Source organism: Protopterus annectens, chromosome 13.part0, assembly GCF_019279795.1.
Source record: "Protopterus annectens isolate FY-2018-M chromosome 13.part0, PAN1.0, whole genome shotgun sequence".
NCBI lineage: Eukaryota > Metazoa > Chordata > Ceratodontiformes > Protopteridae > Protopterus > Protopterus annectens.
In genome coordinates, this window is record NC_056747.1 from 60,447,797 (window position 1) to 60,469,560 (window position 21,764).

Below are 21,764 nucleotides of genomic sequence, written 5' to 3' on the forward strand. Positions count from 1 at the left end.
ATTTATTTTAAACCGTCCCGTGTTTATCAGTTTACTGCTGTCTCATTTGAAGATTCGATTTCCTGCAGCCCTTTCTCCCACAATCTTTTGATTGCTATTATTTGTATAAAAAAGTAGCATTAAGAACATTGACCATTTATTGCACTGATCACATTTCCTTTCTTTTCCTGTTTTACAGGGGCCTGCCCTAGAAATGCATATGTTTGCATCAATTCTCTTTGCATCACTAAAGTAAACCCGGAGTGTGACAACAGTGCTGACTGCACAGATGGCTCGGACGAAGCAAACTGCAGTAAGTTCTAGAGCAACAAACACAAGCTGTCCCTTCAGAAACTGCCTACACACCTGCAAACACAAGAATGGATTGTCATATGGAATGCTGTTGGCCTGGAAGAAGCACCACATTCAGGGAATTGAAGAGATGGTTGAGAAAAGGGGGTGATATTTTGGGCAATCATATTCCTCCCATGATAAAGGGATTGTGGTGCCATGCATCTATCCTCTGTAAGGGTCTAGGAAAATGCCACTGCTAGTGTTGAAAGCTGGTTAGGGTACATAAAGAGCATTAAACCCACTGCCTAGATTTTGTTCATTCATTCTGATGGTATACCTTAGACTGCCAACTTGCAGCTGTACAGTTAATGTCCAGTATCTCTGGCTCCATCAGTCCATTGCATCTCACTCTCAGATAAGCCTTTAGTCAAGGTGGTCAGACGATACCATTAATCTGATGGTACTAGCTAGGGTTACATCTATTTGTTCTGTTCTGAAGTTTGTTTGTTTTTTTGTATTTTGTTTTTTGTTTTTATTTGAGGGGGGGTTATAAGTGATTATCAGTCCTGCAGTGACCAGTGACTAGTGCTCATAAAACAGAGAAACATTTAAAAATGCCACCAGAAGAAATCATGTCAGTTCTAGTTTGCTTTTTCTCATTCATGCAGGTTACATGTAACATACACATGGTCTGTATGAATTTTCACAGCACTTTACCCAGCAGTAACTGGACTCTGCTATACCGAGTACGACTTTGAAACACTCAAAATATCTGAAGGAAGATGTGTGTGTGTGTGAATGCACATGTATGTCTCTACTTTTATTATACAGTTTATATATATATATATATATATATATATATATATATATATATATATATATAAAGAGAGTGAGAGAGGGTTGTATATTTTTATATATATGTGAATTGCTTCACATTTATAAAGATGGATACATATATGTGCACAAATGGATAGAAACAGGTACAGATATTATTATTTGTATATATATATATATATATATATATATATATATATATATATATATATATGTATATATAAAAGAAAAACAAGTCATGACTGTGGCTGTTGATTTGCAATATATTACTGTGAAAATAATGCATCACAAAAGATTGAACTGTGTTTACCTTGTTTCCAGTAAGTGCTTTCATCCCTGAGCAAGACTTCTTCAGACTGTTATAGTACTTCAAAATACAACATATTTTGAAAAGGCTCTATTATTTAAGAAATCATAAATTGAGCTGATATTGGGGGGGGGGGGTATGGAGCATCACTTCATTAGGAGTCAGGTTTGGGGGTCTAAAATGACCAGTCCACTTGGGTGAGAATTTGCCTACTCATAAGTTTATAAAATGTGAATTGCTCAGTCAGGATCTCTCTAATCTGAAGGCGCCTTGGCATTGCTGGGTACCATTCAGACTGAGTAATTTGGATCCATGCTTTGAGTTGCAACTTGGCCTTCTGTCAAGTAAAAAAAAATACTTAAAACTGTAGTACAAATAATCTTAATGAGCATTTTTGTCTATTAAAATATAGATTTCCTCAGATAAAACCAACATATGTAAAAAAAAATGTAAATAGTCTTATACAATACATCGCGTGAGTGCTAATCACCAGTGAAATAACCTCTGTTATACAATGACTGGCCATTAACATTCAAAAATGAACACACTGAGTGGTCAGCCCAACCAGCGTGCCCGTTGTAAATCGAGCATATACCAATGGAAAAACATCCGGTCACCTGGACTTTCTTCCATTAGTATATGCGATAAAAATGTTACTTTTCTTTCATTTTTTAAGAAAAAATAAACTTACAAAACCAAAGACTTCAAACCAACGAGAGAGATGGGACAGAGAAAAACAAAAGGTAATTAAGTACTTTATGCAACACTGGAGAAATGTACCTGGTTATCCTTTTATTTTCTCTGTCCTTCTCTCCCTTATGTTGAAAGTCTCCGAGTTTCTTTTTTTTTTTAATTAAAAACAAACTAAAAAAAGCAATGGAGATCTTCCTTTCTACATTGCTTCCTTTACACAGCACTGATGCATTGCATAAGCATGGGAACAAAAGTCCCATACACATGCACAATGCATCAGAAAAGCTCCAGGATACCAGGAGAAAAATGCGAAAGAGCAACATGATGCCCTTACACAAGGACATTATTTAAGAAAAGTAACTAGCCTTTTTCTCAAATAATGTCATTGTATAACAGCAATAACCCACAGCTCGATGTGGGTAATACTGGAATTACTCAAGGTTGGCTTTGTCTGGTCACTTGGGCTTCGCCCTCATGACCAAACCATGTGAACTGTGGTTAAATCCAGCATTACCCACACCCAGCCATGGGTTATTGCTGCAGTAAACTGTTTTTTAAAGTACTAATTAAAATCTTAACAATTAAGAATGTTGTATTATTAACATTCATTTATTTTCTGATCCTTTGCTGTCATCTAGCAAACAGATTTAGTAATAGCATAATATATTTGGATAACACTGAAGTCAAATATAATTTTTCAAGCCATAAATATATATATATATATATATATATATATATATATATATATATATATATATATATATAAAGTATTAACTATGCAACTAAATAAAAAGTCCTAGTTTCAGCAATACAGCCATATGACATTAAGCCACACCCACTGGGAGTTAAAGGCACACACTCAAATTGTACCAAAGAGAACGAGTTAAAGACAATTTGTTTAAGCCACACCCACTGGGAGTTAAAGGCACGCACTCAAATTGTACCAAAGAGAACGAGTTAGACAATTTGTTTAAACCACACTCACTGGGAGTTAAAGGCACACACTCAAATTGTACCAAAGAGAATGAGTTAAAGGCAATTTGTTTAAGCCATACCCACTGGGAGTTAAAGGCACACACTCAAATTGTACCAAAGAGAATGAGTTAAAGACAATTTGTTTAAGTCACACCCACTGGGAGTTAAAGGCACACACTCAAATTGTACCAAAGAGAACGAGTTAAAGACAATTTGTTTAAGCCACACCCACTGGGAGTTAAAGGCACACACTCAAATTGTACCAAAGAGAACGAGTTAAAGACAATTTGTTTAAGCCACACCCACTGGGAGTTAAAGGCACACACTCAAATTGTACCAAAGAGAATGAGTTAAGGACAATTTGTTTAAGCCACACCCACTGGGAGTTAAAGGCACACACACAAATTGTACCAAAGAGAACGAGTTAAAGACAATTTGTTGACCACCTTGGGCATGAAAGAAGGGTTGGTGCACAGGGTCACCCTGTCCTTGTGGAAAATAGTAGGGTGGGCAGGTCATGAGAGTGTGTAGCTCTGACACCCTTCTAGCAGAGGTAAGGGCCAATAGTAGAGCAGTTTTCCATGTGCACATTCGGAGTGTTGCAGAGCTGGCTGGCTCAAATGGAGCCAGTGTGAGGTTTTCTAGGATAAAGTTTAAGTCCCAAGGTTGTGGGACAGGTTTTCTTGGTGGGCTGATGTACAAGACCCCTTTCAGGAACAATTTAACATCTAGCCTGGATAGCAGAGGAGATCTAGGGGTAAGCAGGCAGAGACTGAGGATAGGTGGACTTTCACTGAAGAGTATGAAAGGCCAGCCTTGATAAGTTCACACACATAAGTTAGGACTAGAGAAACATCCACTAGAAAGGGATCCCTATGCTTTTTGAGACAGCATTTGGAGAATATTTCCCATTTTGAAATGTAGGTTCTCCTTGTAGTAGGTTTCCTGGCCTCCCTCAGGACTGAAAGCACTTCCGTAGAGTAGTGGTGTCTGAAAGGAATTAAAATTTTACAACCATAGTGTTAGGCATAACATCTGAAGGTGAGAATGAATGAGTGCTCCCTTCTGCTGTGTGAGTAGGTCCACCTTGTAGGGTAACTTGTGATGACGTCCCTTGGCGATAGATAGTAGTAGGGGGAACCAGTGCTGCTTGGCCATTAGGGAGTCACCAGCAGGATTTTTGATTTGTCCTTCCTGATCTTCAGGAGGACTTTTGGAATGAGAGGGAAGGGGGAAAATGCATATATTAACCATCCCTTCCATGAAATGTTGAAGCCGTCCACCCTCCAGGCTAGTGGAGAGTGGTCCTTGGTGCAGAATTTTTTCAATTGTCTGTTCTGGGGGAGAGGCAAACAAATCTACTTGAGGCATGCCCCACTGATGGACAATGTTTAGAAAAACTTCCCTGTTCAACATCCACTCATAATGTTGAGAGGTTGATCTGCTGAGAACATCTGCTTGTTGGTTGTCTTGGGATGGATGTAGGTTGCCTGCAGGGATAAGTTGTTTCTGGAGGCTAGGTCCCAAATCCATATTGCTATCCTGCACAGGAGATAGGACTTGGTACCTCCTTGTTTTTGAGGTACCACATGACTGTGGTATTGTCTGTGAAGATGTGAAGGGGACCTGGTTGCAGGATTGGGTGAAAGGTTTTCAGGGCCTAAAGGACTGCTGTCATCTCCCTCACACTGATATGTTTTTCCGAGAGAGTAGGGTGCCAGTTCTCCTACACCTTGAGCCCCCTTCATGGCAGTGCCCTAGCCCAGGTCCAATGCATCTGTATGCATGTATTGAGCTGGTGGTGGAGTGGAAGACCTGGGTTCATTTGACTGTTGCATCCACCACCTTAATTCTGCTTTCAGGCAGAGTAAGAATGGGATCTGAAATTCTAGGGGGGTGGTTGTGTTGGGATCACACATTCTTCAAATATCACTGCAGTTTTCTCATATGCATCTTGGCTAAAGGCAGCATAGGAATGGTGGCTGCCATATATCCCAAAACCCATAGGAATTTTCTTGCTGATAGTAGTTGTACCTGGATCAGGTCCTGGAAGTGGGCAGTAAGGGAGAGAACTTTGTCCTGAGGGAGGAATGCCTGTATCACGTCTGCTCTGATCCTACATCCCAGAAAGAGTTTGTCCTGCTGTGGGGTTAGGGATGACTTGAGGAGGTTGTGGGCGAACCCCAAGCCTTGGAGCAGGGATATGGTGAACTGCAGATGTTTTTTTAGGGTGTCTTCTTTTTCTGCAAGAATGAGGATGTCGTCTAGGTAGGCTATTGCTAGGGCCAGGCATTTTGTGAATACTCTGGGTGCAGTAGATAAACCAAAGAGCTTTACAAAGGGCAAGGCTGTAAATTGAAAGGGACAACATGGCCCAGTAAAACGTAGGCGCTTTCTGTGAGAGGGTTTTATGGGGATGTGGAGGTAGGCCTCCTTGAAATCTTGCCTGGCTATGAATGCCTGGGCTAGCAATAGTGGAAGAAGGGTCTGGAGGGATAAGATTCTGAAAGATGGAACTCTTAGGAAGAGGTTTGGAAAAGACAGATCCAGAATTGACCTCCAAGGGCTGTCCTTTTTTGGTACTATAAATAACCTTGAGTAAAAACCTTTTCCTTCTTGTCCTAGAGGGACAGGTTCTATAGTTCCATGGTTCGGAAGATCCTGTGGGATCTGGGGAATAAGGTGTAGTTGATTCTTGGGTGGGAATGGAATGCCCCTTGCAGGGTTTTTTTCTTTCCAAGAGTGGAAATATCCCTCTTCTACTATTGCCAGACCCCAGCAGTCTGTGGTGGGCAAGGCAGTTACGCATTGTTGGAGCCATTTCTGTCATGAAAGGGCTGTCTTTGGGTATGTTGAGAAGAAGCTGGTCTGGAAGCGGTCTGTCTCCTGGCTTCTTTCCTGTGTCTGGAAGAGGAAGGAGTAGCAGAGGAGGGGGTCCTCCCAACAAAGGTAGTCTTGGCTGGATAATTCCTGTAGTATTTAGGAATGGGGGACACCAGGAGGTGTTTTATATACTGAAGCTGCTTGCTTTTCTCCTGAAGGTTTTTAAAGAGTTCTGCAGACTGTTTCACAAACAGGAAGTTGTGATCAAGAGGGGCATCAAGAAATTTGGACTTGAAGTCCTCTGGCAGGGGCTGAAGGCAATGCCAAAAATATCTGTGTAGCACTGATGCAGAGGCAGCAGACCTTGCAGAGGCCACTGCTGCATCACAACTGCATGTAATTCAGTGTTTACCTACTTAAGCCAGAGACAGTTTTGATGCTATCTCTGTCTTTTTAGGGGAGTCAGGCAAGGAGAACAGGAGAGTAGAGGCTTGAGATACCAAGTCCAGGGCATATTTTATCATATGAACTTGGTAGTTGATAGCTCTGAAGGCTAGGGTGGAGGAGGTATAAACCTTCTTGCCTATCCTGTCCATATTCTTGTCTGTAAAAGGGATGAGGAGGGTATTAATCTTGACTGCTTGTCAGGAGATACACCAATCAGTGCCAGGTCTGCCAAGGGAGGTTTCAACAGGAATTTCTGTTCATCAGGCACCTTGTAGAAACACTCCGGTCTATTAGGGGGAGGTGGCTGTGAATCAGGATTTTTTAATGCTGAAGAAAATGCATCAAGATAAGCGGGTATAACTGGTGGGATGGTAGTTGGAGAGGAAGATTCTACTTGTAGTAATTCAAAATATCTATTTTGAGTTTGTTTTTTGTGAAGTATCCCATTTGAAATAGTCTTTCATTTTGGTAACGGTCTCCCCAAAGGTGATGTCTTCTGGGGAGAGCTCCCTTCTATGGGTTCCTCATCAGGGGAATAGTATTCCAATGGAGACGCAATCTGTGATGAGTAAGTAACTGACTCATCGGATGAGGAGGAGTAAACCTCCTCTTCTCCTACATGAGAAGTGGGAAGATGGATTGAAGTAGCAGAGGCAGGCCTAGGGCTGAGAACAGGAATGGTGGAGAGTGAATAGGCTGAGAGCCTAATGGCCAGTCAGGCAATCCCTCAGCAGAGAGAGATAGATGCTTACTTTTCTGTTTCCTTTTCTAAGGAGTAGTCCTAGGAGAAGGCCTAGTTTTAGGGGCCTTTGTTGGAACTGTGGCTTCAGGTTCTGGTATCCCAGTCAGACGTCTGGCAAGGCCTGGTTCCCCCTCGACATAGGTAGAAACTGACATCTGAGCTACCTCCATGGACATGCCAACCGTTACTTCAGAAGTGTCTTCCTTGAGGGGAGTCGGTGAAATAGATGGCTCTATCAGGGCATCCCTCATCTCCTAAATCAGAAGATGGATGGCAGTGCAATGGCAGACGGGCAGTAGTAGTAGGCCATGACAACTTAGCCTTTTTGCATGGCAGATCCGCCCAGGTGGCCAACTCTGGATCCATCCTAAGCACTCATTTCTTTAGCCTCTGGTTTTCTAAGTAAAGCTTAATGGCAGCCAGACAGCTTCAGAGTGTCTTTGGGACAAATGATTGGCAAATTGGATGAGGTATGGTCGTGTTCCCAGCCTAGGCAAAAAACGCAACAGTTGTGTGAGTCTGTGCGGAATCTGACACCTGCATTGGCATTTACCCTTCTTAGCAGGCATCGGCTAAAAGGGGGGACAGCAAACCAAGCTCAAGCAATAGCAAAAAACGAAATCCCCAACGGGGTACTTAGCTTTAGACGTTTTGACAATAGAGGAGCGATACTATCGATCTGACGTTTGACTGCAGCTGAAAAGTTCTGCGATCTATGCATGCAGATGTTTCATTTAAGGTCCGTGGTTTATGGCCCTGCGTGTGACGTTCCATGCACCTACAGCAACCAGGCTTAAGCTTTTGTATAGGAGCCAACATTTGGGTCGCCTGAGGTGGAGAATCCCACACTAAGAATACTGCAACATGGGAATAGAAGGACATTGTTCTTTTTTACTCACAGTCAAGTAATCATCCCATAGGCTGATAGATAGTGATTCAGTATCAGTCAGTTAATGTTGCAACTACTGAATTTTAGGCAAATCCCAGTCAGGCACATCTCAATGTGGTACTGCTCAGGGCTATAAGGTCAAACAAGAAAATCAAATCCTTGAGCCTTTCCTGACCATTGAATAGAGACAGCTTTTGGTAATTAAGAGAAAATTAGTTGCATTGAAATGACAACACCCCTTCTTTACCAAGTGACGGTGGCTGCATTTCTGATGGAGACGTGTTCATATTCATTCTTGGTCTCATTATTTTGCAGCTTATCCAGTAAAATAATAACCTAGAACTACTTTCTATCCTGGCATCTACAAACAAGTCCACTTATTCTTAACTATAGTACCCCTTCCATGCCTGCCACAGCCCATAGCACCTACCTTAACGAACTGCAGTCCTTAGTTATTGAACCTAACACGTTCATACAGGTAGATGCCCACCACCCATCCATAAACTGGCAAACATTCACACTAAACAACAAATAAACACAATCAGCAGAGGATCCTGGACATCATCAGCACTCACTCTCTCAGACGAATATTATCATCCCCAATGAGGGGTTCAAATCCTTCACTTAGCACTTACAAATACAGCACCAATAAGCTCCACACCTGTAGCTGCCCATCACTGGCAAATCAGATCATTGTACTGTCCTTTTTTTCCATAAGGATCCCACCTGACACCCTCCAATTCTACTGTCTTCAGAGATTTCTCTAGGGCCAAGCTTGTAGCACTCTATAGTGACCTAAGAAGATTTAAAGCTCTCACCTCCATGGGGATCCAGTAACAAATATGGGCATCTGTACCACTGATTTCTAATCTCACCTAATCTCCTGCATTGAGGCATCCATCCCCACCTATTGCAAACAAAATAAAAAATTAGGAAACAAGTCTGCATGTGGGTCCCCCAGTATCAGCAAACATTTTATAAAAGGAAATAACTGATGGCCCTAAAAATAAACTCAAGCCACCCCTTGCCAGGAGTGACCTCAAAAATGTAAGCAAAGAACTGTGGTATGAGATCAACACCTACAAAGCCACAAATAAATTAAATATTGAGAATTTATCCAAAGAAAATTGTAAAGCATTTTAATTGTATCAGAAATTTTGGGAACAACACTCAACATTGCACTAAGTTGGGCATCGCCTACTATGACCCAGAACATATCCCCAACATAGTAGTGGATACATTTTGTTAAAAACTCTCCCCATTTCCTCCCCAACCTTTTCTTACCTTTACTACATTCACTGTGTGCCACTGCCTAAAATTAACCCAGTATATGTCTTAAAATCTCTCTCCATAACACACCAGCACCTTGGGTTCAAATAAAATAGCAGACTGTCTCCTTATTAGCATAAATCAATGTCTAACCAATTCCCTCGTAAACCTATTCAGTCTCAGTCTTTCCACTGGGTATGTGCCTGAGGCCTAGAGGCCAGCTATTGTCACAACTCTCTACAAGGATGGTCTTGCCACCAACCCAGGGAACAATAGACTAATTAGCTTTACCAGCACAATTTGTAAATTAATGGAACAAATCATAATGAAACTCATGAACAATGACATTGGCAGCTTACAAGCCCTTTATCCTAACCAGTCTGGCTTAGTTACAGCTAGGTATTTTCTACTAAGTCTGCAGAATTTCTTTGAGAAAGTCACTGACGTACTGGAGGATGTCAGATCAGTGCCTCCATGGATTTAGCCAAGCCTTTGACAATCCCTTTTGATGTTATGGTGACTATGTTTGCTGATGACTTAAAACTCAGAAACATCATCATCAGCTCACCAGATAATACCTATATCTTCCAAAAGGGCCAGACTCCCTCAAACACCTGGTGACAGGTATATGGTCTTAAGCTGAGTGCAAAAAAAGAAATACTGTTCTCTTTGAGAAGCAGAAAGACCCATGCACCTGCCCTATAAATGATACCCTCCTCAAAATACATACTGCTGTTAGAGATCTAGATATCTTCATGATCAACAGACTCTCGTCTGACCACTATTTAACAACTGTCACTAAGAAACCTTTCTACCTAGTGCAACTGCTAACTAAAGGCATGTCCTCCAGGTTCAAGAACATGACTGACCTTCTCTACTTCTTCCTTATTAGATACATATTAGAATATAATGCCCCATTTGGCATACATCTATGCAAGCATATTTCCCAAGAAGGGAAAAACAAAGCATGTTCCTTTTCCAACAAGAAAACCTCAAGAATGACCTCCCTAAGCTACAAGGAGTATCTAAAAGCCTTATCACTCTAGTCTACCTTCTGTATGGAGACCTCTGCTTAGGTTACAAGTCAGTAAAGGACTCTGTCTTACTCGTCTGTTCATACAGCAGGGTAACATTGGTATCCATTCTAGGGGTCTAAATATAAATCATAATATTAAGAGAACCTTTTGGCAGAATAGTTACCTCTTCCAAAAGACTCCTTATCCATAGAATAAAACAAAGTAGCTCCTAACTTTTAAAAAACAACCTAGATGAGAGAATGAGGATACTTAAATTCACCCCTGGTATAGCACACTGAGACCATTACGGATATACAAAGCAGTTAGTTGGCGATATAGTGGCCAGGCTTCCACTGGTCTGCTTGATCGATTGCCTTGTATACACCTATGAAGCTATGATCTTATATACACTTAATAATCTTAATTAAGTTGGTCTCTTTGAATGCAGTAATTAATATTGCCTGTTTTTGGAAATAAAGTAATAAAACTTTTGCAGACAATTTTGAGAAAATGTTAAAATTCTTGTGGAATATTGTGAAGGACATTTGAAATGTAATGTAGAGAGGACATTACAAATGCCAACAATTCCTGTTAGTGGTGATTTTCAAGTGTTACTTCTCCAACTACACATCCAAAGAAGAATACAGAAAGGTTGCAAGCAAGCATACAGACAGATGTAACTGATTCTTGAGTTAATTAGCTGATGACAGCTATCTGGTATAGATCTCAGTGAGGTAACCTTCTCAACAAAAAACTTTTGGAGGGCATAAGAGAGTCCATATTTCAATGGACATTTGAGCAAGTTTACAGCAGTATTATTGCCTGTGACAACATAGCCACCATATACTGCCCTGATCCTCTGAATTTTACTTGGTTTCCTAATCTCAGCTTTGATTTTTCACAAGAATAGCAAATATCTGAAAAATATTTTTCAGCTGCATGGACAATTCATTGATTTGCCACTTTTATGTAATATTACACAAGACTTTACATTATGTTGTCTTAAATGAGTTATTTAAAATGTCTGTTGAGTACGCTGAGTAAGGCTAGGGCCCCCCAGATAATCAGCAGTGACTTGTTATTATAGTCAAGCATGCTCTGAAAGTGATAACACAGTTTTTAGTTCAGTCACTTGGGATGTTGTGATATTCTCTTGATGACTATACATAGCATAATTCAATGACGTCAGTGAAAATGTATGATATTTTTATTGTTTTAATTTTTATTATTCTTTTACTTTTCAGAATGTGGGAGCAGACCTGCCATGATGCAGGCAAACAGAATCGTAGGGGGAACAGATGCTTCCAAAGGGGAATTCCCCTGGCAAGTCAGTCTTAGAGTTGAAAACGAACACTACTGCGGTGCAACAGTAGTCAGTGAAATCTGGCTACTGTCTGCGGCCCACTGCTTTGACTAGTAAGTAAAACATCTCTTTTCATTCCCTGCAACTCTCAGCTGCTACATGTAACACATTCTAAATGTCATCAGTGTTGCTGTGGTAATGGCACATTGCTGGTCAAATGGTCAGGTGAAGCAACTTTTTCATGGCTTGTGCTGTCGTCATTCTGTATGCAGCTGACAGCTGAAGTGAAAGTATTAGTTAGTCCATGGCTGTTTTCTTGGAGGCAGAACCAATAACAGATACAGGCCTGCTGTGCATCTGCCATGTGTCCTACTCTGCTGTGGAACTTGTAACAACTTTTACCTATTATTTTATGCTTCTTAATAATGTTTTTCCAAACATCGGGCATGTGAAAAGTTGAGTTCATAGACAATACACCAATTCTAGCTGGCATAATATCTTTACAGAATAAGCCATTGGAACATATGAGCAAGCAGTACAGCTGTGCACGATGGGACAGTTAAGAAACACACATACCTAACTGACAATAGCAGCCCAGCACTGGTTACTGGTTGAAAGCAACTATCTTGAGGGAGAAGTGGCTACTATTTTTGTTAACAGACTCAGTGAAACTCTCAGTGAAATTATCTGAAGACTTTTTTTAGCAAAGACTGGGGTAAAAAACAGAAAACATGAAATAATACAAACACACAAAATTGGTTGGATATGTACCTCAGGTGTTGTAATAAGTAGAATACTAAGGAAACATCTTATAACACCTAAAGCATCAAATAACTAAGAGATGGTGCAAGGAAAATAAAAAAAATATACGAATATGAGATGACTGTAACATGTCAAGTAGTTAGTATAGCAATATAATTTAAATAGAAGTATTTTTACAGAAATGTTAAGAGTCATTGGAGATAAATTGTTAATAATATTACAACAAGGCAAATAACTGAAGACTGGAGAAAATTATAGTACATGGAAAACTGTTAATAATATTATAACAAGGTAAATAACTGAAGACTGACAAATATTACGGGGCATGGAAGCGTGCGAATATTACAACAAAGCAAATAGGTGAGGAAGTCTGAAGTGGCATATGGGTGAATAATAATATAAGAGAGTTACATCTGAGGATACAGTGAGGATAAGACACAGCATGGGGATAGTTGGGCTGCCTCCCAGGGTTCAAAGTGACCACTATTAAATGTCCTGCTAAACATCTTCTATAGATCACTGACCAATGCAGAAGTGCCTGAGAAGCAGAAGGTAGCAAGTGTAATACACACCTCTCAACCTTCCATCTCCAATATGAGGAACAATACCTCTCATAATGAGGAATAAATGGGCAAAATGTGGAACACTTACAAACAGCTAAGAACTTCAACTAGAAAGCTCCTAGGATTGTTAAAATTTGTATTTTTTACTTATGTAATAGTTCTTTTAATGAATTAATATGATTCAGTTCTATTTACCATGGATATCGGTTAAAAAATTAACACTGCAAGTGTGACAGACCCTTTCAATGTGAAACTTCAAGGAACATGAACTTTCTAAGACCCCAAATGAGGAGCGCTCTTCATAATGAGGTACACTTGAGAGGTATGGTGTGGTACCCTTGTATAAGGGTGGTCTGGGAACAGAAATAATGTAGAGAGCAACAGATTGGTTAGCCTTACAGCAGTGATAGGAACTGAGGGAAAGGCTGGCTGCACTCTTAGAAAAAATGATCTGCAGAACAACAATCAACCCATTTTTTCCTGGAATATCAGTTGGATTTGGTCCAGTTTTATGATTATGTTGCAGGAGGCCTTGACTGTTGACTAGAAGTAGCATGACCTACCTGCACTTCCTAGAGCGTTTGACAAAGTCTGGTAGACATACTGGTGGGAATAGGGGAGTGGTTAGGATTGGGGTAGGCATTAGGGAAAGGTTGGGGGAAGGCCTAGAGACCACCAACACTGTGGACATGCAGTCTTGTTTGGTTGAATGGTAAGATGCAGGAGGCTGTGGGGAGAGGGGTAATGTCAAGAACAGGGAAATGATGAGTGGAATACTGCAGGGGTCCAGTCTGCATCCAGTAGGATGCAGTGTGTTTGTCTCAGTTCTGTATCCAGTAGGATGCAGTGTGTTTGTCTCAGTTCTGTATCCAGTAGGATGCAGTGTGTTTATCTCAGTTCTGCATCCAGTAGGATGCAGTGTGTTTGTCTCAGTTTTGTATCCAGTAGGATGCAGTGTATTTGTCTCAGTTCTGCATCCAGTAGGATGCAGTGTGTTTGTCTCAGGCATATCTGAGAGACTACAGAACAGGATAATCCAATTTGCTAATCACACACAGGAAGTGCAAACGCAGAGGATCAGAGGAAGAGACTAAGAAAGGGTTTGGAAAGGATGAACTAGTGGGCAGAAACGGGGTAGCTCAGGTTCAATGTGTACAAAGCATTATACAGAAGCCATGCATAGGCCATAACAACTTTGGTATTAAGTATCAGCTCAACAGAGACTATCTGATGTCAAGAGGGCAGGAAAAGGATCTGCAAGTGTTGATTACACCTGACCTAGCCGTCAGGGGTAAACAGAGAGGACCACAGCAAAATGGAACAAAATAAAGGGGTGCATTCTGAGGATAAGCTGGCAAAATAAATATGTAAAGCTGCAGGTCAACTGGGTCCTGGCCTGGCCAATTTTTGAGTACAGTGTGTGGTTCTGGCAGCCATATATGATAATTGACAGCAGCTGCTAGAAGAACTCCGGGGAAAAAAGGCACAAAAAAGTGCTTAAAGTTAGATAAGCTAGACCCTTCTCACTAAAGATTGGAAGAGTTAGGAGGATGTGATATATGTAAACAAGATTGTATCAGGGAGATGTGAAGAGGCCAGTGTAAAATGGAGGATTTGGAGATGGTGCTTCAAGCAGCACAGTACAGGGACCCAACTAATGGAATGGGTTACCAAAATGGGTGTTAAAGATATACTCCACATATTCAAGAGGATATATGCCAGGTGTAAACAGGTAAGGATAGAGAGGAATGGATTGGAGGTACAGTGTTATCAGATGCAGTTAATTGCCAGCCAAGATAGGTTAACTGTCTCCATCTGCAATCAAGCAAATGCAATACATTGCAAAACTGGATTTTGTATGCTCTGGTAACATAACATTGCTGCTGCCTTTTCTAAACATTGCAAAAGAGTGGCACTACTAACACTATTCCTCGTAACTAAGGCAAGTCAGATTTTATTCCAGTTTTAACACAGCAATTAGTTTATGATAGGAGGGAGGGAGGGGAGGGTACTATGCTATTGGCCCTGGGGCCTGTATAAGCCTAGCCAAAAATGTACCCTGGCTTTCACCACTCAAGAAAATTATTTTCCTGTGCCCCTCTCGAGCAGAGCCACAGAAGTGATGCCCGGGGTGAATTTCCTATCTCCCATCCAATCATCAAGATTTTTCTTGAAGAGTGCTAATGAGGAGCTCTGTTTGACATAGATAGGTAGTCTGTTCCAGAGTATGGGAAGTCTCTGGGACAGGAATCTATCCCTCCAGCATGTTCTGTTTATTGTGGCGATAAGGTTTAGGTCCCTAGAGCGTGTAGCTCGGAATGCATTCCGTCCACATACATTAAATAACACTACATTTTAAATGGTCTGAAAAATCACCTTTTTAAGTGCTAATCTATTTTGTACTAGCAATGGTGCTATTTGAAAAGTGAGCTTTGTGGCCAAAATGTAATTTTTAAGCAGATCGGTTGGGAGGGTGACTTAATGGTTAAGGTGTTTGCCTTACAAACAAATAGTGCAGGGTTTGAGTCTCACAAGGGATAATTGGCTAGGCTTAAAATGTCTCGCAAGGGCAGTTAGCTTAGTACTAAACTATGAACTATGAACCTAATCCCTGGGCACACTGTTTGAACTCTGAAACATGTTTTTCTTGTCTGCCTAAGCAAATCTTTCAGCTCTGTAATACGAAAACCTAACATATTCACAGGATGTCTTCTGAAGGTGATATACTTTATACTTTGGAATCATCCAAGTACAAGTGAAATTAGTTTCAGTGAAAACAAGCCATGCTGGTACCTTAATATGATCTGCCTAAAACTGTTGGGAAAACAAGCTCATTTGTTTCCTCTCTACCCACCTCCTTAGCAATCAAAATATTTAGAACTACACCATACTAAAATTGTTAACTTCTACTTGAATATTATTATTTAAGAAAGAAGGCACAACAAAGTGGGCTCCAGTATGTAACACAGCCACTCCTGCTCCAGGCACTAACAAGTGACAAAGGTCTGCATTTTGAGCACCCACTAGGGGGCACTAGTTACACTATAGCATAACTGAACTATCTTGTTGCTATTAAGTAGTGGCTTGTTTTCTAGCAATAATGTTTTATGTGGTTTATTATCTAGACACAGTTAAATTATTCAGTTACTGAGTAATATCGCCCACAGGAGGGTCACCTCAATAACATGTCAGTGATTCGTTCGTATTCAGTTTGCTGTGCCTTGGTGAAAGAAAAACAAAGCTAGAGGCAGCAAAAGAGACACATTTCTATTATGTTAAGGAAATGTCCTATACCCTCTGGGTGTGATTAGCAAATAAAATGTAAATATTATAGCAATCTGTGCTGTGATGGGCTGGTCTCAGAGCATATACACGGGCAGGAATACAGGAAGACAATGCAAATTTCAATTAAAAATGCATGCAGAAAAGGTATAATACCAATCCAGATATAATCAAACAAGTGATAGGAATGCTTCACAGATGGCAATCAATATTCCTCAGTTAGGAATGTACATTTAAAAAGGTACATAACTGATCATCCCTGTCTCCGTATAAAAGAGTGGCCCACTGGTACAGTGGTTAGCATTGTCGCTTCACAGCAAGAGGTTCTCTGGTTCAATTATCAGCTGGGGTGCCTTCCGTGCTGAGTTTGTATGTCCTCAGAGCATTCTCATGGTTTTCCTCCAGGTGCTCTGGTTTCCTCCCATATTCCAAACACATGTGTCTGGAGTGTTTCTCCCTGGACCTCTGCTCAAAATGGGCTCTATACCAGATGTACTTTCCCAGTTAATGAATATAAAAAATAAATAAATAAAATACAGCTAAAGAGGTAGCACACCAGGTACGTACAGGTGTTGTAACAACTAAAACATTTGTATGGGAAACTATTTGGTTTTCTGCCATAGACAGTATCCTGAATATCTGTTTAGTGTGCCAAGCAAACATAGCAAGAGACCACCATATCAGATGCCAGACCTGCCAGCCTCTGGCTGAACAAATTATTCTACTGAGGCTGCAGGCTCATTACATTATAAACCTGCTCATAGCTAACATAATAAAAGCACTTGGAATTACAAACACAAAGTGCTTCCTGGAAATACTATCCTATGGGATACAGAAGTACATCCAGCCCACAGCTGGAGTTTCCCAAGCAAGCCTTCTGCTTAAATTCAGCTGCAGTAAGATGTTACCTTCATTTTCCCAAGCTAAACCCAGGCCAGATGAGATAGTGAGACAGAAAGCCAGTCATCAGAAATATAAATATAATATGCAACTCCCTAGCAACTGGCTGACATATTCTACCTCCTTTCCCCTACCCACTATCCAACCTCCTCTTTAAAACTCCCACAGATGCACTATATATTATCACATGTTACATGTAACTGACTAGCACCTGGCTGACATAGTCTAACTCCTTTCCCCTACCTACTATCCAACCTCTTTAAAACTCCCACAGATGCACTATATATTATCACATGTTACATGTATCTGCCTAGCACCTGGCTGACATATTCTAACTCTTTCCTCTACCCACTATCCAACCTCTTTAAAACTCCCACAGATGCACTATATATTATCACACATTACTTGTAACTGCCTGGCACCTGGCTGACATATTCTAACTCCTTTCCCCTGCCCACTATCCTACCTCCTCTTTAAAACTCCCACAGATGCACTATATATTACCACACGTTACATGTAACTGCCTAGCACCTGGCTGACATAGTCTAACTCCTTTCCCCTACCCACTATCCAACCTCCTCTTTAAAACTCCCACAGATGCACTATATATTATCACACGTTACTTGTAAATAACTAGCACCTGGCTGACATATTCTAAGTCCTTTACCCTATCCAGTATCCAACCTCCTCTTTAAAACTCCCACAGATGCACTATATATTATCATGTTACTTGTAACTGCCTAGCACCTGGCTGACATATTCTAACTCCTTTCCCCTACCCACTATCCAACCTCTTTAAAACTCCCACAGATGCACTATATATTACCACACATTACTTGTAACTGCCTAGCACCTGGCTGACATAGTCTAACTCCTTTCCCCCACCCACTATCCAAACTCCTCTTTAAAACTCCCACAGATGCACTATATATTATCACACATTACTTGTAACTGCCTGACACCCGGCTGACATATTCTAACTCCATTCCCCTACCCACTATCCAACCTCTTTAAAACTCCCACAGATGCACTATATATTATCACACGTTACTTGTAACTGCCTAGCACCTGGCTGACCTATTCTACCTCCTTTCCCCTACCCACTATCCTACCTCCTCTTTAAAACTCCCACAGATGCACTATATATTATCACACATTACTTGTAACTGCCCAGCACCTGGCTGACACATTCTAAGTCCTTTCCCCTACCCACTATCCACCCTCCTCTTTAAAACTCCCACAGATGCACTATATATTACCACATGTTACTTGTAACTGCCTAGCACCTGGCTGACATATTCTAACTCCTTTCCCCTACCCACTATCCAACTTCCTCTTTAAAACTCCCAGAGATGCACTATATATTATCACACGTTACATGTAACTGCCTAGCACCTGGCTGACATATTCTAACTCCTTTTCCCTACCCGCTATCTAACCTCCTCTTTAAAACTCCCAGAGGTGCACTATATATTATCACACATTACTTACCAACTGATTTATTCCCCACTGTCCGATCTATGCCCACTAACTGTCCCCTAGACTAAGTTAAATAGATTCCACTTAAAATGTCAGTTTTTAGTTTTTTTCCTTTCTTCTCTTATCTTTATTTACATCTTCAAGATTATCTCTAGTAAACATACTGTATGAACAACAATCAAATCTTACTACCTGCTATACTTTTAATTGCATGTCTAAACCCTATGCTTATTTAAATATCTTATGCAATCATATGTTATCTGCTATATTTTATAACTGTATGTGTAAACCACAATGCGCATGTAAATGTCTTATGTATAGTTTGTTACTAATTGTTTCTGGAGCTTTTATCCTCAGGCCTCCGCTGAAAGTGGACAGATCTGTCTAATCGGTCCTCCCCCAGTAAACAAATGCAAAATAAATAAATAAAATAAAATGAAATCTTATACCGTGTCGTGGGACATTGCGGAATGCACAACCTTGAAGTGGTACAGGCCATGTTATTGAAATAAGTGGGCTAAAATTGCTCTCAGCTGTTTGCCATATACAACCTTATAAGGTCAAAGAGGTCAAGGTACTTTTTTTGACAAATTGCTAATTTAACAGATTGACAATTAAATAATTGTTTTACAAGCATTTACACATGCTAATCCAGTCTAATTCTACTGGCACCAAAGTGATGTGCAAGCCTACTGCCGGCATATTCATATTAATGCCATATATATGGCATCGTTTATACTTTTGTATTCAGAAGCTTTATTAAATGTTAATTTACTGAAAAAGTGGCTTGAAACGAAGTTTTATTTTTACATAAAAGAGTGCTAGCAGACACAATAATACATGCAAACACTTTTTGTGTTAAAATAAAACTTTGTCACTTTAAAAATTATCTTTAATTTACAACTGCCTTCAGTGAAAGTGCTAGGTTAATGCTGATTGGTAAGAAGTTTCATGCAGTCACCTGAATTCTAAAGGGGGCTAACGGCTGTTCTCTTATTTTAGAGTTTCTCCCAAGGATAGATTGTGCCGCTTAAATGTATGTTATGCAATTCTGACAGAAGACAGCTGGTAACAGACAAATGTGGTGATCAAGTCAGGGATACTACTGTTGCAACGTGTAGCTTTTTTTCCTCTATGGGTATATTGGCAAACAGTTTGACTATGGCAGGGCAGGGAGGGGGAGTGGTGATCTACATACCATATTAATGTCTGCTGTCCAATTTTGTGGGTATGAATCAAAGGCAGGCAGACAGGGAGATTTCAGAAAGAGAGACGCTTCTATTTTGATGTATACTTATGTGTTTGGTTTGGAAATTAGAAGTTTATAAACATGGGAGTTTGCTTATTGCAAGTTTGTATTATTCAGGCTGAGACAGCAACCTTCAGGCCTCAGGCAGGAGGCTATCTGGTTAACAGGAGCTAAGCTCAGAAAGACCTCTAACTAACAACCAAAGAGTAGAACTATCCTTACGATGCCAGTCTAATCACATGCTCCTCAACCAATTCCCACTGCTAAGTGCTTTTTCCCACCTATAAGTAATTAAACGTGGCATAATGCAAATTATCATAATGTTATTACTACTTTAGATATTTGACAACACCAGAGTACTATTCACTTTGCACTTTAAAAGTGAGCAAGGTTCACACTTTGTTATGTCATGTTGTACAAGATAGACCACTATAACCTGAGATGCTAAGACTCACTTGTATCCGAATAATCAAAGGTTAGACCTGCTTGTAGAGTTAAGCCAAACATGAATGGTTCTTGACATCACATGTTTCCCATAATGCTCCTGTATGGTCAGCAGTCAGCAGGGGTGTTGCTTGGGGTGTCTGCCAGGTCTTCACCATCTCAAACAATAAACAGACTAGAAAAGGAGCTCATATGAAGAAAAACAGTAATTATATGTATTTGTTATTTTTCTTTATTTGATATAATAACACTGTCTTGTACATATTTAAGATCACAATAAACTGCACAACTTTTGTCATACAGATGCTACAGAAGAATACATTGTGTAACTTGCAAGAAAAGCCACAAATATTCATGCAATGGTATAACAGATAATGAACTGAAACCATTTGTCCATAAATGCTTTGATGCAATTAAAAAATAACTTTATTCTTTCCCCATTTTGTGATTCCTAGTTTCCCAAATCCAGCAGAATGGAAAGCATATATTGGGACAACCCTGCTGAGTGCTACAGACAGCAGTGCAGTTAAAGCTGATATTCAAACGATTGTACGTCACCCATCCTACAACTCTGATACCTCAGACTACGATGCAGCACTGCTGCGGCTCTCATCACCCCTTACGTTTAACAAGTACATTCAGCCAGCTTGTCTGCCTTCAGCTGTCCATGTTTTCTCGGCTGGGAAGAGCTGCATCATCTCAGGATGGGGGTACCTCAAGGAAGGCAACCGTAAGCATTAGTTCTTTTTTCGTTTGGATGGCACACGTCCAGCTAGAGAACCTGGTTAATTCATATATGTTTACAAGAGTTATATTCCTTGTTTGTAATTATATTTATTCTCCAGTAATGTCTTTGATAGATCAAAAAAACATTGTTATATATGAATATTTAAGTAAGCTTCATTTTTATCAATGATGTAGTTGGGTTCAGAGATTGCGTGCTTAACACCACACTAGAAACAAGCTAAGCAGGTAGATGGACAAGTGTTCTTGTTCTAATACATTACATTCAACAGCTCAGTTATTTAAAGGCAGTTACAGACAATGGTGTGAAGGTCCATGGGAGCTGATTGGAAGAAAATCTGGGAGATGTAAAAACAAGGAGTCAATCCCAAAGCTTACAGGTTAGTCACTTATTTGAATATTCCTGAAAGACTCATGAGGGTTTACCAACTCAGCAGGCTGTGGAACCTCATTCTTAGCTAAAAGGTTTTAGTTTTATTTTTATTTTTAACTTCTAACAAACAAAACATATCAACACTATAACCATATAACTATAACTATAGAACTATAAACGTGGTTGAAAATGCCCAAAAGTTAATATTAACCTGTAGAAAGGCACCAGAAACCAGCTGGTCCACTCAACAGAAGTTTAATCCAAAATGCACATGAACACAGTGGTTTAAAAGCACAAAAGACATCAAGCACATAAATGTTGTAAAAACAGTTCCCCTTACGTTTTCGCCTTACAAACTTCATCAGATAGGCATGTACTGTCCCAAAGGCCATGTTAA

At 40.2% G+C, this 21,764-nt stretch overlaps 1 protein-coding gene across 1 annotated transcript in view; it reads left to right on the plus strand.

Annotated features, from left to right (window-relative positions):
- The window catches only part of TMPRSS9 (transmembrane serine protease 9), a 528,210-nt gene that overhangs the window by 267,672 nt on the left and 238,774 nt on the right, over positions 1–21,764 (plus strand). The window contains exons 7-9 of the mRNA XM_044090621.1: positions 179–292; positions 11,513–11,684; positions 20,706–20,980. Of these exons, the coding sequence (XP_043946556.1) occupies positions 179–292; positions 11,513–11,684; positions 20,706–20,980 (561 nt within the window). The remainder of the gene's footprint in view (positions 1–178; positions 293–11,512; positions 11,685–20,705; positions 20,981–21,764) is intronic.